Genomic DNA, 27,765 nt, shown 5'->3' on the forward strand with positions numbered 1-27,765 from the left:
CTTATCACATTTAAACATCTCTGGGCTACAGACAAGAACTGGAAAGGGTGGATAGTTATTTTTAGCAGCAAGGACGTTATGTACTAGTGACCTCTTTCTGTGCTATAAATCTTCCAATGTTTCTGTCACAGGGGTTTAGATAGGGAATTCCAAAACTTGTTCATGTCTTTCTGTTGTTAGAAATATCCGTTTTTTTACCAATTAAGTACAACTTAAAAACTAAATACTGCGGATACTGGAAATCTGAAAATGCACAGAAAGTACTGGAGAAACTCAGCAGAAATAGAGAGAAATAGAGTTAACGTTTTGAGTTTGGTATTACTCGTCTTCAGAACTCAGGGATGCCTGTCATCTTAATTGGGTTCGAAACATCAAGGATAGAACTTCAGTTAGAATCCATATGGGGTAAGGTGGAGTCACTGAGGAAGGAGTGTGGCTGTGAAATCAAGTTTTGGCAAATACTTTATCAAAACACTAGAAAGCAATGAAGGTGAACAAGTTGAAAGATTAAAACAGGATTCAATTCGGAGAGAGGAGCAGAGCTTCTTGTAAGTAGACATACCTGAAACAGAAGTGGCAGTTCTGAAGAACAGTTGTATTTGGGCGTAATGTTATCAAAGCAGCCTGCAGCTAATCTTATTGCCATAAGACCATGAGATGTAGGAGCAGATATAGGCCATTCAGACCATCAATTCTGCTCTGAGGATCAATGAGCTCATGGCGAATTAGATAATCCTTAACTCCACTATTCTGCCTCGTTCCCATAACCTTGATTTCATTGCTGATTAAAAATCTATCTCAGCCTTGAATATACGTAACTACCCAGTCTCAACAGCCCTCTGTGGTAAAGAATTCTAATGATTCACAAATGTCTCAAAGACAAAATTCCTTATCTCTGTTTTAAATGTGCGACCCCTTATTCTGAGCTTATATCCTCTGGTCCTAGATTTACGTTCACAGTTGGTTTGAAAATCTTGGCCCTTTGAGAAATATCTGAGCTTGTTTTTTGAGAGTCAAAGTGTATAATTGCTAAATTTATTTGTGAAATATATTTTTTGTGCAAACTTTGAACATTCATTGGAATTTTAAGGTTTAATCAATTGAAAGGGATCGCTTACTCTTGGAAGGAAAGTTTAAACTGTAACAGGAGTTTTGTATTTCAATGAAAAATTATGTGATATTCTGATTGGAGAACTAATGGACTTTCTGCTGGAATTCAGGGCATTGTTTAATGTGATAATTCCATATTCCTCTAAGAATTTTCTTTCTTAAATTTTCAATGCTATTTTTCCTATGTCTTCAGGACAGTTTGGAACTAAATTATAGATTATAATGGAGACTTGTTGAATTTTGATCTTTAAGTGTCAACATGATAAAGAGATTTAATAACTTCCTTTCATTATTCGAACAAAATCTCTGAAAAGAAATTGGCAAATATCAATTAAAGTAAAAATTTATGCTTCCTTTACTCAAGGAAAGGCAGTGGCCTAGTATCTCCTGTCACTGTACTAGTAGTCCAGAGGCTGTAGCTAACATTTTGATAATGTGAGTTCAAGTCCCAATGTGGTGAAATTTAAATCTGGAATTTGCTGAAAGATGACCCTGTAACCACCCTTGCTTATCATAGCAATGCACCTAGTTCACTAATGGCCTTCAGGGAGGGAAATCTCATGGCCTACCTGGGGCTTCTTACACATAACTGCCCTTGGCCATTTAGGGGTGGGCAATAGCTATTGATCTAGCCAGCAAAACCAAGATCCCATGAGTGAATAAAAATATTTCATTTATTTCTGTGAGGCTCCGTAGTTCTGATCTCAGCATCAAAGCAGGCCAAAATTTTATTTTTCCATCAGGTGTGAAACAGGCCAAATCCTACACTGCTGATTGAAAATCAAGTAAAAGGTGCATTATCAACTTCTCGTGTACCTCCAAAAGGGAATGCATTTTGTTATCATTAGGCTAAATGTGTCTTACGGAAAATATTGTTTATGTGAAAAAGGTCACCAATTATTTTACATCTAAATTTGAAAGAAAAACACAATACAAATAATTTTGGCCAAAGAACTTTATTACTCATAATCTTTCAAACTAAAAATGTAAGTGAAAATCGGTTTCAAAACTAAAACTAATTCTATTTTGCAACAGTCATTTGGTAGTATAGAACTTTAATATTGCTGATGTATGTTATAGAATCATAGAATCCATACAGTGTGGGAGCAGGCCATTCAGCCTATCAAGTCTACACTGACCATCCAAAGAGCATTCCACCCAGGGCTAGCCCCCCTTACCCTATAGCCCTGCATTTCCCATGGCTAACCCACCTAACCTACACATTTCTGGACACTATGAGCAATTTAGCATTGCCAATCCACCTAACCTGCACAATCTTTGTATTGTGGGAGGAAATCAGATCACTCAGAGCAAACCCACACAGACACAGGGAGAATGTGCAAACTCCACAAGGGTGCCCAAGGGTGGAATTGAACCCAGGTCCCTGGCACTGTGAGACAGCAGTGCCAACCACTGAGCCACTGTGTTGGTGAATTGGCTTCATGTCCCTTTTTACAACAATTTTGCAACATTTATTTGAGCCTAATACTGTTTTCCACATGCAATACAGAGTACAAATGATTGGATAGCTCAATTAAATTGAGATAAATGACAGGTTATACAAATGCAATGGATACAACATATTGTTTGAATTTTGTAGCTGAGTAATAGATGAATAAGCTGCATAAGAAACTCCGCAGACGGTCATTTCAACCTGTATTTAACAGGTCACATTACTTCCCAATGTTCCAGGTAGAATTAGTGGTCAAGTTACTGTTGGATCGAAGGCTCCACTTCACATCGCCACCTTTTTACCTAGCCTGGTCATTTTAGATCTTAAGGCTGTTTATTGAGGGAATAACAAAGATGAATATAGTTACTTACACTTCTAGAACATTTTCAAAGTTCACAAAATGTTAAAACTAAATGTGGTAGGAAGAAAGATACATACCATAACATTGTGTTGACATCTTATGCACATTGTTAGTTGTGAAAAGCTTGAAAGCTGGCATGCATTAAGAGCACAGAAATATTTTATGTAGAAGATTAGAAATGTCAGAGTTCTTGTTGAAGGCAAGAAACAATAAAAATATTCTAAGTTCTTATTGCAGAAAATATTTTTGAATGATCAAGGTTTTCAATTCACATGCTGTTCACTTAATTTAAGATGTAATCAGTTATCATTACATACAATTTCTATAAAGATATAATTGAAATCTTTATTAAATGTGGACTAGAAGGAAAGAAAGCTAAATGTTTGTTCAGCCAGATGCTTGAGTTTTATAGCTGAAGGTTATAATTGATTTTGTTGATCAACTTGAATAAAATACAGAAACAAAAACAGAAATTGCTGAGAAAGCTCAGCAAGTCTAGCAGCATCAGTGGTGAGAAATCAGAGTTAATGTTTCGGGTTGAGTGACCCTTCCTCAGAACTGATGAGGAATTCATCAGCTTTCTTTTTGGTTTTAATTGAATAAAATACACATTGACTGATCTTTATTTGATATTATTTGGTACTCACCCATTAAAATAGATTATTATATTGGATATCTATTCACAACTTCTGAAAGTCAATCCAACTGGTTTATTTAAAAAAAACATACATTTGTTGTCAATATGTCATCTTGGATTATTTTGGTACTCATGAGCGTGCATTTGAAGGAAATGATGGAAGGAAATTTCTACATTTTTCTCTTATTGATCCTAAAATACAAATAATAATGCTGGAGATAGCGCAGGAAAAGCAGCCAGTGTGTTTATTCCTTTCAATTCAGGAAATTTCTCAGATTTATTATATAACTTTAAAAGGAATATTTTAAATATAATGAAGTAGTTTCGGAAAAGAAAAAGGAAAATTGTTTAAATGCAGAACAAAATCCTAAAGAATCCTAATACAGCATATTTTTGATTTGATTCTGTAAAGGGAAGCAAAATCTTCAAAAAGGCAAAACATTTTATTTATATAAATTTATATAAATGATTTCTTCATCAAAGTCATATAAAACCATATATATAAATGATTGGGATGTGAATATAGGAGAAATGGTTAATAAGTTGACAGGTGGCAGATGACCCCAACAAAGGTGGCATAGTGGACAGCGAAGGAGGTTACCTCAGAGTACAACAGGATCTTGATCAGATGGGCAAATGGGCTGAGGAATAGCAGATGGAGTTTAATTTAGAGAAATGCAAGGTGCTACATTTTGGTGAGGCAAACCAGGGCAGGACTCATACACTTAATGGTAAGGTCCTGGGGAATGTTGCTGAACTAAGACACCGTGGGGTGCAGTTCCTTGAAAGTGGAGTTTCAGGCAGACAGGGTAGTGAAAAAGGTGTTTGGTATGCTTGCCTTTATTGGTCAGTACATTGAGTATAGGAGTTGAGAGGTCATGTTACCGCTGTGCAGGATGTTAGTCAGGCCACTTATGGACTATTGTGTTCCATTCTGGTCTCCCTACTATAGGAAAGATATTGTGAAACTTGAAAGGGTTCAGGAAAGATTTACAAGGGTGTTGCTACGGTTGGAGGGTTTGAGCTATAGGGAGAGGCTGAATAGGCTGAGGCTATGTCAGAGTGTCAGAGACTGAGGGGGGACTTTATAGAGATTTATAATATCATGCAAGGCATGGATAGGGTAAAGAGCCAAAGTCTTTTCCCCAGGGTAGGGAAGTCCAAAACTAGAGGGCATAGGTTTAAAGTGAGAGAGGAAGGATTTAAAAGAGAGATAATGGGCAACTTTTTCACACAGTGGGTGGTGTGTGTATGGAATGAACTGCCAGTGGAAGTGGTGGAGACTGGTACAGTTACGACATTTAAAAGGCATCTGAATGGTACATGAAAAGGAAAGGCTTAGAGGGATATGGGCCAAATGCTGGCAAATGGGTCTAGATTAGTTTAGGATATCTGGTCAGCATGGACCAAAGAATCTGTTTCTGTGCTGTACAACAAATACAATAAATACAATTTGCCTATGAAAAATTTTATGCTATCTTTTATACACAACATTATCTCATCTGAATTTTTGTTAAGTGGTATAAATCATTTTTCTCATTGTGGTCTCATATTCAATTTGAGATAGTGGTACACTCCCATTATAGGTTGAATACACAGCTAATGGTGCTGAACTGATAGATTCCTGGTGAGTTCCTTTTTACATCTAGAAACAGATCATATTTAGCAGGAGGATTGAGCTCTAATACCACAACTATTCATTCAAAGTAAATCTATTAAAGAAAAACTGGCATGTTTGCACATACATTTCCTCAAGCATTGCTACGCAATATTGCAGTTAACAGATTGTCTTTGCAAGGTCTACTATGTGACATTTTAATTCATTTAGTAAAAGCAGCAGGTGTTGTATGTTAAACCGTTCATAAATAATGTTCTTATAAATTTTGAAAGGTATTGCAGGGCTTTTACTGAAGGCATGTCACAACCTGCAACAATGGATATTATGATCCATTTTTCCATTGTAGAATATCTACTAGAAAGCTAAGGTAATAATCATTCACAAAATATGGAATTATTAAATAGTGGGCTGCATTAAAAATGATAGTTAATACATGTCTCTGTAGATTTACATTTAATGCAGGAAGTAGAGTTGGTAAATTTGAAATTAGCACGTAATCAACATATACATGGACCTCCACTATTCTAATAGCTAATCTAGTGGCTTCTGAAGATTAAATGGAATAATATTTAATTCTCAATACCACTGCTGCTTAATGCTTAAGTGTTTACTATTGCCACTGTAATTACAGATTGCCTTTTCTAAAAAAAAATAATTTAAGTTAACTCATGATGGGTTCTTCCAGGTCTCTCCACATTCTTTGACTAACGATGGGGAGATTGGGTATGGAGGTATGGTAAACATAAAATAAAGTGGAAAGTCGCCATAGACTTATTGGAGTTTAGGGCCGCTGTCACATTAAAGAGAAATAATGGGTGATGGCTTAAACTGAGGGTGACCACAAGCGAGGGGAGAGATTGAAATGGAGAGTCTTTCATGGCAACCTTGCCAGTGCAGAAATTGAACCCATGCTGTTGGCATCACTCACCAGCTGTCCAGCTAACTGACTCCCTATGGTAAATATACCTCCTTTTATGCAGAATGTAGTTTAGCTTTGGCTGACAATACAAGATTATGAATTCAAGACTATGAAATATTGTAAAATGCCTTGTGCGTTTTAATGGACTTGCATCAAATATGCTTGAAAAGCAGAATGATGTCAAAAAGTCAAAGGGCACCCTACCTGATCACAGGCAGCATTCGCAACAAGGTATATTCAATCCTTTTATTTTTGGATGCAACAACTCTGTCTATCCCTTTAAGTGTTTTGTAAATTGGGATAAATGGGTATGATCCAATTGCCATTACAGAAACATGACCACATGGTGACTATGGGAAATGAATATTCAAGGATATTTGACATTCAGAAAGGACAGTAAAAAAGGAAAAGGAGGAGGTGTTGCAGTGATAAAAAGGGATGGGTATAGGTCCATTCATAAGGGGGATCTCAGATCAGAAGAGCAATGTGTGGAATCTGGTTGGGTAGAGTTAAGAAGCAACAAAAGGCAGCAGACATCGGAGTTATTTATTGTTATAGTGGTAGTGTGGGACATGGTATTAGTCAGGAGCTGAGAGAAGCATGGAGCAAGGGCTAATCAGTAATCATGGGTGATTCAGTCTGCTTGTAACCAACTGAGCACTAAAACTGTGGACAATGGGCTTCTGGAGTGTGTTATGGATGGTTTTCTTGAGCAATGTGTTGAAGAGCCAAATATAGAAGGCATTCTGCTCTAGATCTAGGATTATGTAGTGAAAAAGAGCTAAGTAACTATCATGTTGTAAAAGAACCTTTAGGTTTGAGTAACCACAATAAGATAAAATTTTACATTATATTTGAAAGTGAGGTAGTTTATGTGAAGCAAGGATGTTAAAGTTGAATAAGGTAAGTTATAAAGGCATGAGGCACAAATAGGAGGAGGTGGATAAGTTGAGGTGGGTCATTATTGATAAGTTGCAGAAAGCTAATTTACAGACGCAGCAAGCTATTAGGAAGGCTTATGGAATGTTAGCCTTTATTGCAAAAGGATTTGAGCACAGGAGGAGTGAAGTCTTGCTTCAATTGTATACGAGCTCAGTTAGACACAATCTAGAGTACTTTCTGCAGTTTTGGTCACCTTATCTCAGGAAAGCTTGCAATACATGGAGTGCAATGAAGTTTCATCAAGCTTGTTCCTGGGAGGGTGGGATTGTCCTTTGAAGAGAGATTAAGCAAACTGGGGCTGTATTCTCTCGAGATTTGAAGAATGAGAGGTGATCTGATAGAATCCTTGCAGTGCAGAAAGAGGCAAGTTGGCCCATCGAATCTTCACTGACTCTTCAAAGAGCTAACTCCCAATCCTATCCCTGCAACCCCACATTTACCATGGCCAATCCACCTAACCTGCATATCCTTGGGCTGTGGGAGGAAACCCACACAGACACGGGGAGAATGTGCTAACTCCACACAGACAGTCGCCTGAGGCTGCACTGAACCCAGGAGCCTGGTGCTGTGAGGCAGCAGTGCTAACCTGGGCCACTGTGCCACCCCTTTTTTCTTTTATAAATGTTGGCCGAGCCAGTGACCCTCACATCCCATGAGTCCCATCTCATTGAAATTTACAAAGTACTTGAAGGGATAGAATAGTAGGTGCATTCAAAAATAAGGGCATGCTACTTAGATCTGAGATGAGGATTTTTTTTACTGAGTGGGTTGTGAAACTTAGGAATTCTCTACCGCAGAGGATTATGGAAGCTCAGTGTTTGATATTGGTTAAGGTAGAGATTGATAGATTTCAGATAATTTTGTATTCTATTGGTAATGGGTTTGGGTGGGTAAAAGGCATTGAAGTGCTTGCGTAGGCACAATTTTATTGATCAGTGAGCATCCTCAACTGAATGATTTATTCCTGTTCCTATTTTCTTATTCTGAATATGGTCTCACTAAGCTTCTCTACAGATGTAGCTTTATTTCCCTATTTTTATATTCCATTCCACTTGCATGAAATTTCATTTGCCTTCCTTATCACTTGCTGTACCTGCATGCTAGCTTCATAGAGTCTTTCTTTCAGAATAGAACAATACCTTTGTTGAGAATGATGAAATATCTCCTTAAGTATCTGTCACCACTTCTGCTCATCCTACCTTTTAGCCTATTTTCCCAGTCCACTTTATTCAGCTTTGTCTTCATAAACTTTTAATGGCCTTTTTTGAACTTGTTACCAACCTTAGACTCGTTTCCCACCTCAAACTAAATGTAAAATTCAACCATGTTATGATCACAGTTATCTTGAGGCTACATTACTATGATGTAATTAATTAACTCTGTTTCATTACACACCACGATGTCTAAAATATAAGGTCAGGACAAAATGGGTTATGGACCAAATAATTTCAAAACAGTGCAGAATAAAACTTTGCTTGACCTTTAAGAGTCATTAATAGGAAGCTTGTCCCTTTCAAACTAGACATCCGTAGGGTAATGTTATTACTCATTTATTGATAAGCTAGTTTAACAATAAAGAAAACGGAATGACCATGAATGTGTAACATATGCCCCATATGTTGATTCTCCGACTGAAAAAAGTGTAGGGACAGGATTCTGTGTGCTGTACATAATGGAAATTGTATAAATGTTGTTAATGTTACGAGCAAATGCAAGATTTTTTTAAAGATCTTCGTGAGCAGAACATAAGAGATTAGTGCTATATCTAAACAAGAAAAGTAAATATATTAAGTTTTAACAATGCTTAACTACCACTGCACTATATGCTTCACAATACATTTTTGTAACAGGACTTCAAATTTTGACCAGCGTAGAAAACACAGAGAGGTTTGGGCTCAAGATCAACATTTTTGGCTCACTTTAATATTGGCTCATGTTATATTATGAATAGAGGAATTAATAAGACGTTCCAAATCTACCAGCTTCATTACCAAATACTTAGCTGAACATCTAGGTATTCCTTCCTACTCAAACTGTATGTTCTGCCACACATAAAAGGCCCAAGGACCTGTGGGTCTGTTCATTAGGTCTCCGATTCCCTGAAGTCAGAGACTTTTACATATAAATAAAGTGGGCCAATGTGAATGTTTGTGGTGGCATAGCACCAGTATCTATCTCAGGGAAGGGAACTTTATCACGTAAGGCTACCCCAGGTTGAAATATCAAAGGGACTAAAAATGGACAAGGTTGCTGCTGAAAAACAAACCCAGGTTCCATTCCCCAGAAAAGGACTTGGTCAATTTGCAGGAAGCTGCAGGGAACAAAAAACAGACCTTTCAATCTCTTATGGGCCCCACTCCTATCTGGATGGTGTCCTAGTCAATAACATCTTCCATCTTCACCTAAGTACACATTAACTTGGGCACAATACAGATGGAATGGGCAAGAATTTTAGCAGGCAAGGTGTGCCACCTCTTTTGCTGTTGTTCCTCCTGCAGTGGGGTCAAACACAAAATGCATCTTTGCCACTGTCTGAGAAAATTCTGGTGCATCAGGGAAGTGGCAGGCACTTAATATAAAGGCGTCCTTTCCAAAATGTTCTTCTAGATGTGAAGTCTCAATCTTTGATGAATTATTACTGTTGGATTTTCCTACAATCATTAAAACCCATCTTTTACGAACACCACAGTTATTACAAAAATGAGCCTAATGTGGTGTGTAATACTGGACTTGCAAATTCATGAGCTTTTATATTTTAAGGTGCTGTTTTAACCCAGTCAAAGCCAGACAGACAGTTGAAATTGCTTGGACAACTTACACATGGAGGTTATTCTGTCTTCATGTATGTATTTGCTGAACAGAGGGATAAACACCTCTACTGGAAATCAGCAGGCTTTAAATGTAAATATGCTGATGCAGCTTTAATTACATTGCTAGACACCTACTGCTGTTTTAACAATGGACCTGAGTAGGAAGTCTTTCTTCCCAGATGGTGTTAACTGAAAGGAGCTAAGGCCACCAGACGCTCAAAAGAATCAAGGCAATTTCTTAAGTACAAGCTTTCCTTATGAAAGTACTTCTCTAAGGCACATAAGGGAAGCCATCCCCTTTCCCAGTCAACAATCGGGAGCCCTATTGAAATGCTCCTTTACAGCTTTATTAAGAGCTAAGGACCATTCTGCCCAACATTGTGCTCCAAACCTCCAGTTAGCTGCTAGTCTTGGCAAGCAAATCTGAGAGCTCGTCGATGAGCCCAGAGTGTTAAAGTCACCCACAGCTCAACTTGTTGAAATCAAGGTGACCTTACATCCTTGAGATGAAACTGGGCCTTACTGGTTTGTGTTTTAAGTGCTATACTTCATGTTGAGTTATATTGTGCAACAGATAAAAATAATGACATTAAATCCTACAATCACATCTAGATTGAAAAGAAATAATATATATTGATGAAAATAAGGAGGTATTTTCGTTTGTTGTTGTTGGGAAAAACAATCCTTGACCTTCAGCACAGTATATTCGCAAAGAGATGGAAAATGTGAAACTGCAGCCATTGAAAACATTTTCCATAACTGAAATATTAAAAGGACAGCCTATTAAAAAAAAAACCCTTTATAAAGTAATAGTAGCAAATGAGAAAGCTAGTATGTTTAATTAAAGCACCCACATGTACTGGTAATAAGAGAAACATTTTCCAAGAAGTTAATTATCTCATGAATATTAATAGTGCTGTATATTTGTATCAGATTCATCTCAGTATTTCAAGATACTTCATGTTCCTATATTTATAGACAAATATATAACAAAGCACAATCCCCATGAAAATATGTTTCATAACTTTTCCAAATTACTATCAATGGGAGAAAAAAATCATGGAAAGAATTAAATGAAACAATTTTTAATCACAGGAAATTTAAAGAATGTTAGCTTAAAGTATCAGCAAACTAAACTGATTAATGTACAATGTGTTGAAATTAATTTTACAAAGATTAGAGTAAATTTATGTTCACAATACAACTTTGACATTAGCAGCGGGATCTAGAAGTACAAAAATATAAGGCTAAAAGAGTGCTACTAAAGGCTATAAGGCTAAAAATCATTACATGCCTTTAGCATTCCATTCTCGATTTGAATGAAACAAAACTTAATACTTAAAATATCTTCCTAAGTGAGAAGGATTCCAGAGTAAAACACAATTAAAAAATGTTCATTATTACAGAAGTAAAAATTGAATATTTGAAATGGTTGTAACAACAGTGTTAAAAATGAGGTTTATAAGGTCATTATATTATGGGACTTTAGCCTTAAATCTAGTGTAAATGAGAGCGATCATGTGACCATGTCCTGTACAGTCTGGTTCACATAAACCTCGATGGTTTTATGGTTCAAAGGAAGGCTGAGATTGGTTTATTGAGAACTAGGTATTTATATTTGGGACAATGACAGCAGTTTCTGTTTTTACAATGGTTAAACTCTGAGTCTCTCAAAATACCAGAAAAGTGTTTAAGGTGGAAGCTTGTAAACAGTAGTGCTGCGAACAGTCAATTTCTAAAAGGAAAGAGGGGCTAATTAGCATTTCTACCTGAGTGCAAGATTATGGTGTTTTTATGTTGATTTGGGAAAATGGGCAGAGCATGTCATTTTTGAGAGCAAGCTATAGTTTCATTTTTTATTATTCATTCATGGGATGTGGGTGTCACTGACTGCGTCAGCATTTATTACCCATCCGTAATTGCCTATTACTGTGGATCTGGAGTCACATGTAGGCCAGACAAGGTAAGGATGGCAGTTTCCTTCTCAAAGGGCATTAGTCAACCAGATGAGTTTTTCCCTGACAATTGACAATGGTTTCATGGTAATCTGTAGACTCCTAATTCCAGATTTTTATCAAATTCAAATTCCACCATCTGCCATGGCAGGATTTGCACGCAAGCCTCAGAACGTTATTAGGATCTCTGGATTAACTGTCTAGGGATAATACTACTAGGCTATCATCTCCCTTTTCTGTATGGTCTGTGTGAGTAATGTTACTTGGTTTTGCCATCTATCACAGCTAGATGGGGGAGGCAACTGGTCTCTAGTTGAAAAGATAAAGCCTGTATCATTGCAGGGCTCTGAGAGATTTATCCTGGCATGCCCAGAGGGCAAAACAATAATTGAAACATGCTTACCCTGGTGGTTATTGAAGGATCCTGCCTGAAAATGGAAGAAAGAGGAGGGAGACAGAGAGTTGAAACTACCACACAGTGAAATGGGGCTATGGAAACCCACAGGTAGCAAGGAATAACTGTGGACTAGCCACGATACTATGGCTTTCAGAGATATATTTTGACTTTTTTTATGAAGAGAGGTTGAGGCAGAGGTGTTGAGTGATCTGCTTCAACCCAGTAAAATAAGCAGCCTGTGCAGTCTTGGGTTATTTTTAAATTTGGAACAGTAGAAGAAGCCTGAATGGGTGGGTCCAGCTCCCACAGAACCAGGACTTTTAGTTTAGCATTCAGTAGCTGTTGGGTTCTCTTCTAGCTGATGGAATTACATGTGAGACAATCTATTTCACTGACTTTGCCTTTGCCAAGGGTGTGTTCATGGGATGTTACTATGTTGGAACAGTTAATGATTAGTTTACTATTTTGTTAAGTATTTCAATAGAGTTACATTTAAGTCAATTCTTTTCTTCTAATTTTATTTTTATCTGTATTTTAACTATAGTGTATGAAAAAGGTATGACTTGCTGCAAGCCTGAGAAATTGACTAATTAAATGGCACTTGACAAAACAACACCTGACATTTGCCTCTAAAGTAAGAAAAAGTTAGGGTCTAGGCTGTCTCCTTGATATGTTTTAAGGGATTTTATCTGGTCCATAACAGACTGTTTGCTAAGTGGACAATAATTCCATGGAGTGTGCAATGAATGATAAATATAAAAGGTGAACCTCACTTACTATAGCTTAAGGTATAAGTTACCATAAAAAATAAAGTGTAGATAATAATGTTTTTTTTCAGTCATTTATTTCAGTCAGTCTTTCAGAAAATAAATTCAAGTTTCTTTTTAAAAGTTTTTCATCAATCCATGGTGATTTTAACAAAATATGCAGGACCTTCAGTCCCTAAAGTCAATTCTAAAAAATAAATAGATTATAGTTTATCTTTATTTTAATTCCATCTGTTCACTTTTGTTATGTAATCCCGAATGTCAATGCCTAATTAAAATATGTCAATCAATATACCTAATTAAAATATGTCAAATAAAATATGTCAATTTTTAATTGACCTGGTCTCAGTTACTTTTTGGAGAATCAGTTCTAGATTTTCTTTCATCACTGTGTCATAGCATGACATAAAGGTCTCATACTCCATCCTACCCCATGACCACTTGAAGAATGACATGCTGCTGAGAGGATGCTCTTCTCTTGTAACTAATACCTTAATATTAGCCAAGGCACTGATGTGCCTGAGAAATTTAATGATTGTGTATAATATTTAGCTATATTAAATGTATGTTGGAATCTTTAATACTGCTATATCCATGCCCAGTTTCCAATGTTGTAAGCATTACCACATCATGTAAAGTACCTTTTGGTGGGAAGATCACATATCCTGTCAACTCCTTTAATCGATTTAGAATTCCCACTTACATCACCCCTTAATACTATTTAACTCAAGGGAATACAAGCTTTGTCTATCCAAACCATCCTGATGATCTAACCATGTTATCCCAGGCATTATTCTGGTCAATCTGTGCTGCATGGCCATGGGTAAAGTGTGGTACCCAGACATGCTTCAACTGTATAAATAGGTCCTAATCAGATCTATCAATTAAAATAAAAGCTAACTTATTGACTAGGTTGGGATTGTTTTTGCTAGAATTCAGATGAATTGGGGGGATCTCATAGAGACTTATAAAATTCTAACAGGACTGGACAGGGTAGATGCACGGAGGATGTTCTTGATGATGGATGTGTCCCGAACCAGGGGTCACAGTAGGAGGATTTGGGGTAGATGATTTAGGATAGAGTTGAGGAGACATTTCTTCACCCAAAGAGTGGTGACCCTGTGGAATTCATTACCACAGGAAGTAGTTGATACCAAAACATTAAAGGACTAATGTCCCTTAGGGAGGGAAACTGCTATCCTTATCCAGTCTGGCCTACATGTGACTCTAGACCCACAACAATGTGGTTGACTCTGAACTGCCCTCTGGGCAATTAGGGATGGGCAATAAATACTGCCTAGCCAGCGATGCCCTCATCCTGTAAATGAATAAAAAAAATTGAATATATTCAAGAGGTGACTAGATATAGCACTTGTGGTGAATGGGATCAAAGGTTATGGGAAGAAAGCAGGATTAGACTATTGTGTTGGACAATCAGCCATGATCGTGAAGAACAGCGGAGCAGGCTCGAAGGTCCAAATAGCCTCCTCCTGCTCCTATCTTCTACGTTTCTATGTTAAATTGAAGATACAGTGATTTAGAAATGCATAAGAACATATCATTTTCTTTGGCTTAGCCAGTAACAAGTTTCCCAGAACTGCTTGTGCAATTTGTTTGCCTGGCAACATCTATGGAGACAAAGCAGAGTTAACGTTTCCAGTCCAGTGACCCTTCTTCAGAATGGAAGAAGGGTCACTGGACCTGAATCATTAATTCTTCTTTCTCTGCACGGATGCTGCCAGACTTGCTGAGTTTTTCCAGCAATTTCTGATTTTGTTTCTGATTTCCAGCATCTTTTTTTTTTCATTGGTGGGATGTGGGCATCACTGGCTGGCCAGCATTTATTGCCCATCCCTAGTTGCCCTTGAGAAGGTGGTGGTGAGCTGCCTGCTTGAACCACTGCAGTCCACCTGCTGTAGGTTGATCACAATGTCATTAGGGAGGGAATTCCAGGATTTTAACCCACCGACAGTGAAGGAATGGGGATATATTTCCAAGTCAGGATAATGAGTGGCTTAGAGGGGAACTTGGAAGTGATGGTGTTCCCATATGTCTGCTGCCCTTGTCCTTCTGGATGGAAGTGGTCGTGGATTTGCTGTCTAAGGATCTTAGGTGAATTTCTGCAGTGCATCTTGTAGATAGTACACACTGCTGCTACTGAGCGTTGGTGGTGGAGGGAGTGGATGTTTGTGGTTGTAGTGCCAGTCAAGCAGGCTGCTTTGTCCTGGATGGTGTCAAGCTTCTTGAATGTTGTTGGGGCTGCACTCATCCAGGCAAGTGGGGAGTATTCCATCACACTCCTGACTTGTGCCTTGTAGATGGTGGACAGGCTTTAATGAGTCAGGAGATGAGTTACTCGCCGCAGTATTCCCAGCTTCTGGCCTGCTGTTGTAGCCACTGTTTATGTAGTGAGTCCAGTTGAGTTTCTGGTCAATGATAACCCCCAGGATGTTGATAGTGGGGTATTCTGTGATGGTAACACCATTGAATGTCAACGGGTGGTGGTTAAATTGTCTCTTATTGGTGATGGTCATAGCCTGGAATTTGTGTGGCACGAATGTTATTTGTCATTTGTCAGCCCAAACCTGGATCTCATCCAGATCTTGTTGCATTTGAACATGGACTGTTGCCCCATTGTCTGAGGAGTCATGAATGGTGCTGAACATTGTGCAATGATCAACAAACATCCCCATTTCTGACCTTATGATGGAGGGAAGGTCATTGATGAAGCAGCTGAAGATGGTTGGGCTGAGGACACTACCCTGAGGAACTCTTGTGGAGATGCCCTGGAGCTAAGATGATTGACCTCCAACAGATCTTTGTTTTTTTGTTCAATTTGTTTGCCAGTTGGGCAACAGATTACAACTCTGATGAGGAAAGGTAAACAGTTTAGATTTGACTATTGCAAAGATTGAAAGTGAATCCTTGTGGGAGTTTCAATAGGGAACATGATATAAATTTGACAGACAAACTGATTGTGGAGGTGAGGGATTATGGAAAATGTTCGATTGTTTTTCGATTGTTGGAACTAGCTTGTTTAACTGCAATGTACTCATCTCGTCATGTATATTCTTATGTTCTCTGTACAAAACATGAATTGCATCCATGTATGTAGAGGGAGATTGCTCAACCCCTTAGAGGAATGGGTCTGGTAATGCAGTGGTAATTCCCTGTTGGAATTTACACCATAAAGTGATCTCACTTTTTAGCAGAAGTAGATTTTTAGCAGATGGGCAATCAATTAAGATGTCTAAGGTCTAAATTAGTTACAATGTTCAGCGACAACAGCAATTTGCTGCTGGCACATAGATGCCCTGCTGTGCTCAGCATTGTTTTGGAGGCAGGTTTATGTGGGCAGGAATAAAGGGAGATTGACGGACAATAATAACTGAAACGTACACTGATATCAGCATTCCCAAATACTGAAAATAGTGCATCTGTGACAAAATGTATCCATGTGAAGGCATTTTCCCCTCCACACTGATTGCCCTGTCAGTTCTGGCCCTTCCTTTTAAATATGCAGTCTGAATGCTTTTGTGAATTGACTCTTTTTTTTGAAGTACCATCTTAGTTTACGTGTGCATGAACAACACTTGCCTCTTCCAATGGGACTGAAAGTCATTAGGCCCTCTGATTGGACCTCACCATCTGTGTCCCACTCAGCATCTGAAGTGCAGTTGGCTAAAGAGGTGTTGTGTGTCTTATAAAGTATCAATTTAGATAAGTCCCTGGGTCCTGATGGGATCTATCCCAGAACACTGAGGGAAGCAAGAGAACAAATTGCTGGAGCATTGACAAACACCTTTATACTCTCTTTGGCCTCAGATGAGGTCCCAGAAGACTGGAGAATAGTCAATGTTATCCCATTGTTTAAGAAGGGTAGCAGGGATAATCCAGGAAATTACAGGCTTGTGAGCCTCACATTGGTGGTAGGGAAATTATTGGAAAAGATTCTCAGGAACAAGATCTATATGCATTTTGAAGCAAGTTGACTTAATAACGGTAGACAGCATGGTTTCGTGCAGGCGAAGTCATGTGTCACTAACCTGATTGAGTTTTTTGAGGAACGACGAAGACGATTGATGGGGGAAAAGCAGTTGATGTTGTCTACAAGGACCTCAGTAAAACCTTTGAGAAGGTCCTTCATGGAAGACTGGTACAAAAGGTGAAGTCTCATAGTATCGGGGTGAGGTGGCAAAATGGATACAGAACTGGCTTAGTCATAGGAGACAGAGGGTAGCGGTAGAAGGATGCTTTTCGGAGTGGATGGCTGTGACTAGTGGTGTTCCACAGGGGTCAGTGCTGGGACCTCTGTTGTTCATGGTCGACATAAATGATTTGGCGGAAAACATAGCTGGCCTAATTATTAAAGATTGATGGAGTTGCAAATCGTGAGGAGGATTGTCAAAGGATACAGCAGGATATAAATCAGTTGAATCCAGACAAATGTGAGGTGATGCATTTTGGATGGTCAAGTACAGGTGAAAAGTATACAGTGAATGGCAGAACCCATAGGAGTATTGATATGCAGAGGGATTTTGGGGTGCAGGTCCACAAATCAGTGAAGGTGGCAGCGCAAGCAGGTAAAGTCATAAAAAAGGCCCATGGCATGCTTGCCTTCATTGGGAGGGGCATTCAGTATGAGGATAGACAAGTTATGCTGCAACTTCATAGAACTTTAGTTGGGCCACACTTGGAGTATTGCATACAGTTCTGATCATCACACTACCAGAAGGATGCGGATACTTTAGGAAGAGTACAGGAAAGGTTTACCAGGATATTGCCTGGTTTGGGGGAGTTTTACCTATGAAGAGAGGTTAGATAGTCTGGGTTTGTTTTCACTGGAACTCAGGAGGTTGAGGGGCAACCTGACAAAACTTTATAAGATTGTGAATGGCATGGATAGAGTGGAACGTATGAGGCTTTTTCCCACGGTGGAGGGGTCAATTACTAGGGACACAGGTTCAAGCCACGGGCAGGGGAGGAAGTTAAAAGAAATGTGCAAGGCATGTTTTTCATAGGAAGACTAGTGAGTGCTGGAATGCGCTACCAGAGAAGGTAGTCAAAGCAGACACAATAGCAGCACCCAAGAAGCACCTGGACAAATACATGAATAGGAAGGGAAAAGAGGGATACAGATCCTGTAAGTGAGGACAGTTTTAGCATGGAAGGGCAAAAATGTGTCGGCACAGGCTTGGAGGGTCAAAGGGCCTGTTTCTGTGCTGTATTATTCTTTGTACTTTGAGTTGTCTGTTTCCCTTTAATATCTGGCAATGGGCATGCCATTAAGAAACATTGGCTCAGATCCTGCAAACAGTCCTAACACCTGAGAATGTTATAGATCCTGACCATAGTTCCTGCTCAGATTTTGGTGGTGGCAGGCCCATGTTGGCATTCCCTATAATTGATTATGAATGTCTAAGCTATGAAATACTTTGCTCATATAGCTTCTGGATGTGTGAATTGATAATTGTGCAGCAAGGGCAACCAAATACCTTCATAAAATGGGAGAACTGTCTGTGAGGCTACCAGTTCGTCCAAATAATCTTATTGAGGTCTCATTTTAGTCATGTTTCAGGCTTGCTTGTATAGGCTTTATTACTCATGATGGGCCTAAGGAAATTTCCACTCTGAATATCCCAAATCGATATATTTTTAGAGTTATTTTGGGTTGGCATTTCAAAGACTTTTATAATTTAGCAGCCAATTAAAATATGAAAAAAATTCAAACTAGAAATATGAATAGAACATGGACTTCTATTATTTAACAGCCTCATATCATTTTGTGTATAGATTCTGATAGTGTGTTAGTGACATAACAGCCAATAAAATATTAGTCAAAAGGTGATGCCTGAAGAACACTTGAAATGTTCAGCACACAAGCGAGTGTTATTAATCCATTAGTAACAACAGGAAGAGTCAGGGTTATCTTTCAGCTTGAAGAATAACTGATTTCGTAGTCATAAAATAGAACAACAGACACATTTTTGTTTATCTTTTGTACCTGACACAGAGTCGTCATCATAGTTTCCAACTCCATCCATATGTCCATCAGAGTAACTGATGTAAGGAGAATGATTTGTTGTTGTGTCTTGGCTTGAAGTTAAAGCAGGTTTCTTTGGGAATGAGCTACCTCCTGTATTTAGATTTATTCCAGCGTATGTTTTATGTTCCTCAACAGTAGTTGAATGTGGGGCTGGATGAAGCACTGGTATAGTCTGATCATTTGCTTGTTGTGGTGATACCTCGGTATCCTCATCATCACTGATCATTACTAATTCTGCTCGGATAGCTCCTTCGTACCCCAAAACCTTTTTGGTTTCATTTTCGTCATCTACATTGTGGTATCCCATGAAGACCATGGTAACTGGCTCCTCAGCGTTAATAGTTGAAGGCAATGAATGGGCAACATTCAAACTAACAACCGTTTCTTCAGAAGCGGAAGATGATCCACCATCATGATCGAGCTCTGAAGTGATAAACACAGCCTCACGGTGGTTGTCCCTTGGTTGATGGCATTCAACTTGGACTGAATTCAGCTCATTCTCAGTTAACTGTGACTCAATATGTTGCTGACTCTGACTTTGTGTTGAGTTCAGAGATCTGTAACTGGTTACTGGTGAGAAGGGAGCAGGTATAAATGATGGCTGTGGAAAAACAGGCAAATCCCTTTCCTGATACACCACAGGGTTGTTACTTCCATAAGTTTGTGCCCTTACAGGGTTATGCCTCTCAACTCTTTCAATTATTGTCGTGTTATTTTGCACAATTGATTCTGATCCCCTCTGCTCAGTGGGTAGCATTTTATGAGATTGGAGTTTAATGTGGGAACTTGAGTAAACAGGTGCATGGCAAACTGCCGAAACATTGGCTTGTTTTTCACCAGCCTGCTGTAACAGTGCCTCCACTTCATCACGAGTCATGCTATCTACGCCATTCTGCACCAGGCCTCCATCACTGCATAATGCATACACAGACTTGACTCCATCTTCATAGACTTTAACACCTTTGTTTTCAATTTCATCGACCAAAACTGGCGCAGTTGACAGAATGGTGCTTTCTCCAGTCTTCATATCCTTTTGAACATTGATTTCCACGGCAAATAATGCTGTTAAGAAAATATTTATGTGGGTTAGTACTTCCATTAGAGAAGACCTTTGTAAAATGTGAAATAGCTGTTAATGTGATTTACTAATCATTAAAAATCATCACATATTGTTTCGTAAAGAACTTTATGTTCTCTATACTGTCAGGTATGGTTATTAACTCTTGCTCATTTTCCGAATCCTTCTCACGACTAATCGGCCAGCCAAATACACACACACACACACACACACACACACACACACACACACACACACACACACACACACTCACACATAACTTAGCATTAGACTGCTAAGGAAAATAATTACTTTTACTGCAAAGACACCAAATTGGACCATGCATCTTTGCTGGAAGGATCAATCATTCAAATAATAGTACTGATGGTTCCATCATTACTGGCTTGTTCAACAAGAACCAATTTGGACTTTTTTTAACTGGAATGTCTCATTGTGAAATGTGGACTCAAATTTAATCAAAACTAACAGCATGCCTTTGGGAAGGTAGTAACTGGCAGAGTGTGATGTCAAGCAGGATTTCTTAGCTCTGGTCTCAGCAACTCAGAAATGGTGTTATTCGGCATTATAGATGAGTTATGCAGTTCTGTTGGTTATAATGTTTGGCTGCAAGTATACAGGATATCTAAGTCCTTAGAACAAGAGCGAAGTCTGTTGGCATAAGGTATCATGACCAGAAAGTCTTGAACTTTGGGGATCAATAAAAAACTCCCAAATGCCAAGGTCAAAAGAAGAATTTGACAGTTGAACCTAAAATCAGCAAGACATTGTCATTACAATAGTTAACGAGACTTAACATTATAAAAACATTTAATAATTCAAGCGTGGAGGAAGTTATCTCCAAGAACATTGAAATTGCTGTGGCCAATATCAGAATGACAATATCTAACTATTAACTACTAATTTTAATATCCCATCTCTCTATAGTGAAGCAGCAGGTTAAAAAAGAGAGGAGATGAGTATTTCTTTTAAGGCAGTGAGTTGTTAAGATTTGGAATGCTTTGCCTGAAAGTGTGCTAGAAACTGATTCAAGAGTAACTTTCTGAACAATATTGGATACGTGTTTGAAAATAAAACATTTGCAGGGCGATGAGGGGAATAGGATGAACTGGATAGCTTTTCCAGAGTGGTCTTTCAGAAACACAATCATGAAGGTCTGAATGGCATCTTTCTGTGCTATGCAACTGTACAGCTCTATAATTAATCTAAAATAGGAAAAAATAGCTATTGTTACAGATATGGATGAATTATTTGTTTAATTATGAAATATACTATCATTTAAATTTGAATCAATATCTAACCATCTAAACTGTACCTCCTTTAGGCTCCTCAAGGTCCTGTGTCTCAATGTCTGGACTTGGTGTTCTCTGCTGGTCCTGAGATTCAGATGATTTTGGTAAGTCTGGAATTTCTGAGTGTACAAACTTCACTTGGTCTATGAACAGTAACAGAAACAATTAATAGACAATTAATAGGATATTGTTGCAAAAGAATATGAAAGAAAAGTTTACATTCTTTCTCATACCTTCATAATTCTCAGCCTGTGCCGCCTGTAAAGAGACAATTGTTCAGATTAATTTTTGTGATTTCTCAAAACTGAATAAGCTAACTTAAATAGTACAACAATACTACACATAGGATGCTTTCTGCAGGTACAAGAGGTTTTGACCACGTAAGTAACATCCACAATTGTCTCAACTCATTGATGGCAATAGATTCTTCAAATGCAAGTGGTTTAAGCAAGTTGTCCACAGAATAATAAAACATAAGTAACACCCTGATATGTTTAAATTACCATTCAAATACCTATTGAAAAGACCTATTAATGTACTTGGTTGTTAACATGCATAAAACATAACATTTCAGTTTTTAGACGGTATGGTTATACTTTGGACCATGTAGACTGTTGAAAGTGAATGTGGGTAGCACTGCCTGAGCCACCATTTATTGCCCACCCCTAAGTGTCCTTGAGAAAGTGGTGGTGAGCTGCTGTCTTGAACAGCTGTAGTCCATGTAGTCCATTTAATGGTGTATTCAGCAACAGGGTGGCTTCTGGCAGTCCAGAGTGGCTATCTTTTCCTGGTGTGGTAGTCTCAACCCTGTGGAAATGGTCTCCTGGCGTGGCGGTTTTGTCCCGGTGTTGAGGTCTTGTTGGCGGTCTGGCTTAATCTCCGGCGAAAGCTTCCAGCCTAGTGTTCTGACCGCCTGGCGTGGGGTCCTCGTCCAGGTTGGTGGTCTTTTCCTGGTGGTGTTTTCTTTGGCAGATGCTTTTGGTCCGGCGTTGCGACAGCCCAGCGTGGTGCTTTTCGTCCAGGGTAGCGGTCTTGTCCCGGTGGCTGTTTTGTTCATTGGCGGCTTTCGGCCCGGTTGTTCCAGCAGCCTGGCTTGTCAGTTTCATCCCGGCGTGGCATATTCATCATGGATTGATGGTCTCATTCTGGCTGTGTGTTTCATCTCTTGATCAGCTTCCTCCGAAACCAGGAGCTGTTAAATGGACTGTGATGAACTTTTGTCTTAAATTTACCTTTTACTGTTACTTATGAATTTACTTATGACTTCTGTCATTAATACAGGCGCCATGGTAAGATGACTAATAACTCTTTTCATTGACTTTTTTTGTAAAAGTTCACATGACAATAAATTCTAACTTCTAAATATAGTGCAGATACAGCCACATTGTTGTTATGGAGGGAGTTACAGGATTTTGACCCAGTAACACTAAAGGAACAGTGAAGTATTTCCGAGTAAGGGTGGTGATTATCTTGGAAGAGAGCTTGCAGGTGTTGGTGTTCCCATGCACCTGGCTGCCCTTGTCGTATGAGCTGGTAGAAGTTGAAGGATTGGAGAGGAGGAACCTTAGTGGGTGCACCTTGTAGATGGTACACACTGCTGCCGCTGTGTGTCAGTGATGGAGGAAGTGAATGTTTAAGGTGGTCACTGGCTGCTAATCATGTGAGCTGCTTTGCCTTGGATGGTGTCAAGGTTCTGGGGTGTAGTTAGAGCTGCACTCATTCAGGAGATTGGAGAGTATTTCATCTTTGTTGCCTTGTTAGATGGGGAACAGGCTTTGGAAAGTCAGTAGGTGAGTTATTTTCTGAAGACTTTGAAGTTCTGACCTGTTTTTGTATCCCCAGCATTGAAAATGGCTAGTCCAGTTGAGTTTTTGTTTAATGGTACCCGGCAGGTTATTGATACTGAGGAATTCAATTATGATAATATCATTGAGTATCAAGGGGAGATGGTTAGATTGTTTCTCATTTATGACGGTCATTGCCTGGCACTTATGTGGTAATAGTATTATCAGCCCAAGTTTGAACGTAGTCTAGGTCTTGTTGCATATGGGCATGGACTACTTGAGCATCTAAGGGGTGGTAAATGATGCCTAGCATGGTGTAATCTTGAGCAAATATGCCCATTTCTAACTTTATGATGGAAAGGATGTAAATGATGAAGCAGCTGAAGGTGGCTGGGCATAGGACAAAGTCTCTAAGGGGTTCTCCAATCCCTCTGTCCCTCACCCCTTGATGGTCTGCATGATCTTAATGGGCTTTGCACATAAATTAATCAATTGGAAAACACAGGGGATTTAGTGGTGGTAGTTAATAGATGGAAAAAAAATACCACTAGTGATTTGGTGATGGGGAATAAAAATACACTGTGGAACTTGTGCAGTGATGTCCTGGGACTGAGATGAGTGGCTTCTAAGAACCTGAATCATCTTCCTTCAGTCTAGGTATGATGCAGTCAGTGGAGTGATTTTTCCCTCATTCCCACTGGCTTTAATGTTGCTATGACTCCTAGTCATCATTCTCAGTTGACTGCTATCTTTATATCAAAGCCAGTCACTCTTACCACACCTTCTGAGTTCTACGCTTTTGTCCATGTTTGGATCAAGGTAGCTTATGAAGTCTGGAGATGTGTGGTTTTGATGGATTGTAAACTGAAACCAGCGAGCAGGTTAGTGCTGAGTGTCGCTTGTTAGCACTGTTGACGTTCCCTTTCATCACTTTGGTGGTGATCAACACTCGGCTGAATTGGGGTAGGAATTGACTAGGTTGGATTTGTCCTGTTTATTTTATGGACAGGACATACCCAGTCAATTCTCTAAATTGCTGGATAGATGCCAAAATTACAGAACACCAGCAAAGCCAATTCTGGTTAAGCGTATGTTGATTAGGATTGGATTGATTTTTATTGTCATGCGAACCGAAATACAGTGAAAAGCTTTGTTTATGAGTGGTACAGGCAGATCACAGCAAGCAAAGGATGTACAGATCAAAAAGACTTAGAGGCATACAGGTTACATTGCAGGTTACCATTATTTGAGGCTAGAGTCCATTCAACAGTCTGATAATGGCCAGAAAGAAGCTGTTCCTGAACCTGATTTGTGCGTGTGTTCAGGCTGCAGTATCTTCTGCCTGATGGAAAAGGTTGTTGGGGATCATAACCGGGGTGCAATGGGTCCACGATGATGTTGGCTGCCTTTCCACGGCATGGATGGAAGGTTGGCTTCTGTGATGGTCTAGGCTGTACAAATCACCTTCTGTAGTTTCTTATGGTCCTGGGCAGAGCAGTTGCGGTACCAGACCGTTATGGACCCAGACAGTATGCTTTAAATGGTGTATCTGTAGAAATTGGTGAGGGACCTTATGGACATGCCAAATTTCCTGAGCCGCCTGAGGAAGAAGAGGCATTGTTGTGCCTTCTTGACCATCGCATCTACGCGGGAAGTCCAGGAGAGGTTGTCAGTTATTGTCACTCCAAGGAACTTGATGCCCTTCGCCCTCTCAACCTCAGTTCTGTTGATGTAAATGGGGGTGTGTTCTCCTCCTTTCTTTCTGAAGTCAATGATCAGTTCTTTAGTTTTGCTGATATTGAGAGACAGATTGTTTTCATTGCACCACATCACCAAGCCCTCTATCTCCCTTCTGTATTTTGACTCATCATTGTTAGATATTAGTCATTTCAGTTACGATTTAGAAAAAAAGCTAATGTTTTATGGTTGTTCGGGCATTAGTAAAAGAGGAACATTTTACCATGCCTAACAGAAATATCCAGAAACACTTCACATAAAATGAATAACTTCTTTAAATTTATATATGGGATGTGGGAGTCACTGGCAGGGCCAACATTCCTAACTTGCCTTGAACTGAGTGGCTTACTTGACCTTTTTAGAGGATAGTTAAGGGTCAACTTCATTGCTGTGGGTCTGGAGGCACATATAGGCCAGACCGGATGAGGACAAACAGCATTTTCATTTCTTAAATAGCATTAGTGAACCAATAGGTTTTACAACAATTGACAGTGGTGTTACATGATTGCCAGTCAACCAGCTTTGATTTCCAGATTATATTGAATTTGAATTCCATCACCTGCCATTCAAACCCATGTCCCAAGAACATTAATTTAAAGCTTTGATTGCCAGTCTAGTGATACTGTCACTACACCATGGCCAATTAGAAGTACAACCATTGTATGATGTGGAAAGGCATTTGAACATTGTTCCAGAAGGTAATGTTTCAAACACTTAGTTCAAGCAAATTTACAGTTAAAAAAAATTCTGGAGAATGTGTAACTTTAATATTTACACAGGCATGTTAATGAGCAGAGAGCTGTTAAGCCAGTTCATTCAATTAACAGTTGAATATTTTCAAAGGCAAGTCAGGACTTGTAAATCTGATGCTTGAGCATGGATTGCAGGCATGGCTTAAAGTTATAGTAGCCTTTCCTTCATTTAGGCACGTACTGGAATAGATGGACTTTTTCTTTAATGTATCAGAAAACAACAGTTTGACTCAGCTGTTAGTACTGCCACCTTCAAGTTAGGAGATTTCTATTTTTTGCTTTTCATCCATGTGCAAAGTGGGTGTTTGCTGGCTGGGTCAGCATTTATTGCCCATCCCTAGTTGCCCTTGAGAAGAACAAAGAACAAAGAAAATTACAGCACAGGAACAGGCCCTTCAGCCCTCCAAGCCTGCGCCGATCCAGATCCTCTATCTAAACCTGTCACCTATTTTCCAAGGATCTGTATCCCTCTGCTTCCTGCCCATTCATGTATCTGTGTAGATACATCTTAAATGATGCTATTGTGCCTGCCTCTACCACCTCCACTGGCGGTGGTAGAGACGGCGGTAGAGGTGTTGGTGAGCTGCCTTCTTGAACCGCTGCCGTCCACATGCTGTAGGTTGACCACAACCCTGTTAGGGAGGGATTTCCAGGATTTTGATGCAGCAACAATGAAGGAACAGTCATATTGTTCCAAGTCAGGATGCTGTGTGGTTTGGAAGGGAATTTGCATGTGGTGGTGTCCCTATGTATCTGCTGCCCTTATCTTTCCAGATGGAAGTGTCATTAATTTGGAACGTGCTATGTAAGGATCTTTGGTGAATTTCTGTAGTTCAACTTGTAGCTGGTATACACTGCTACTACTGAGCGTTGCTGGTGGAGGGAGTGGCTGTTTGTGGATGTGATGCCAATCACGTAAGCTGCTTTGTCCTGGATGGTGTCAAGCTTCTTGAGTGTTGTGGGAGTTACACTCAACAAGACAAGTGGAGAGTATTCCATTATGCTCCTGACTTGTGCGTTGTAGATGGTGGATAGGCTTTTGGGAGTCAGGAAGTGAGCTTTGTGCAGTGTTCGCACCTCTGACCTGCTCTTATAACAGTTGTATTTAAATTGTGAATCCAGTTGAGTTTCTGGCCAATGGTACCCCCAACTGGATATTGATAGTGAGGGATTCAGTGATGATAATCCCATTGCTCCTAATTCCTCTCCAAATTTGAACTTCTTAACTAAACTGATGCAATAAAACATTGGGCATTGTTACAGGATTTTGCGCTGCTGATCTCTTTTAGAGGGCTGTTGAATTGAGACCCCTGTCCATTCTATTGTCATCTTTCCATATAAGTTATTAATCTTGTTGTAATATTTAATAAAAAATGTTCACTTGATTCCTGGCTAACATTACCTAATCTAACATCACCAAAAACGGATCAACTTGTCTTTTATCCTCTTACTGCTTGTTGAGTTTTTTGTTCACAAAAATCATCTCCACTTTTGCCCATGTAATTGTACAAAGTGTAATTGTTAGAAACAAAATGGCCTATGTTCCAAAAGTAATGCGTGCACTATTCACTTATTAAATAAATTTCAATACTGTACCTTTATTATATCTGCTGTAGATCTTTCTGCTGCTTTCAGTTTCTTCAATAACATTTGTTCATTAAGTGAAACTTGGGCTTCTTGGTTTTCAAGAGATTTAATTTCTTCTTCAAGCCTAAAAATAGCATGTAAGTTCAGAATGTAATACAGCTTTAAAAAATAAATAAAAGTTTAACGATACATTATTTATTTGCTGAATTCTAGCCTTCAGCTAAATGAACTTGCTCTTGCCAAACATGTTTGTACCGGGTAGAAATCTGATATGAACTTACCTTATGTGGCAAAAAGTTTGACTGCCAATAATAGTATTCTGTAAATTGGATCACACATTAGTGATCAGCATTCTGAGTAGACTATTGTGCATATTAAGCATCGTGTGTAATTGCAAATACTGTATAGTTTATGCATGTGTGCTTGAAAGCAGGTTCTTGCTTCTGTTGAGGGTTTGTCCTGAGCCATTCTCATCAATGGTGGTTTACCATTGCCATCCATTCTCAGGGCAGGAGCAGGAGGT

At 39.1% G+C, this 27,765-nt stretch overlaps 1 protein-coding gene across 4 annotated transcripts in view; it reads right to left on the reverse strand.

Annotated features, from left to right (window-relative positions):
* Positions 1-2,448: 2,448 nt before the first annotated feature.
* LOC109928070 (paralemmin-2) overlaps positions 2,449-27,765 on the reverse strand; it is a 102,275-nt gene continuing 76,958 nt past the window's right edge. For all 4 annotated transcript variants that reach the window (XM_048602177.1, XM_048602178.1, XM_048602179.1 and 1 more), the window contains 5 exons: positions 27,252-27,366; positions 21,616-21,640; positions 21,406-21,525; positions 18,974-20,077; positions 2,449-2,892 (listed from right to left, as the gene is read on the reverse strand). In XM_048602177.1, coding sequence (XP_048458134.1) covers positions 2,846-2,892; positions 18,974-20,077; positions 21,406-21,525; positions 21,616-21,640; positions 27,252-27,366 — 1,411 coding nt within the window. In that variant the 3' untranslated portion in view covers positions 2,449-2,845. The remainder of the gene's footprint in view (positions 2,893-18,973; positions 20,078-21,405; positions 21,526-21,615; positions 21,641-27,251; positions 27,367-27,765) is intronic.

The sequence above is a fragment of the Rhincodon typus genome, chromosome 10 (genome assembly GCF_021869965.1).
Source record: "Rhincodon typus isolate 14 chromosome 10, sRhiTyp1.1, whole genome shotgun sequence".
Lineage (NCBI taxonomy): Eukaryota > Metazoa > Chordata > Chondrichthyes > Orectolobiformes > Rhincodontidae > Rhincodon > Rhincodon typus.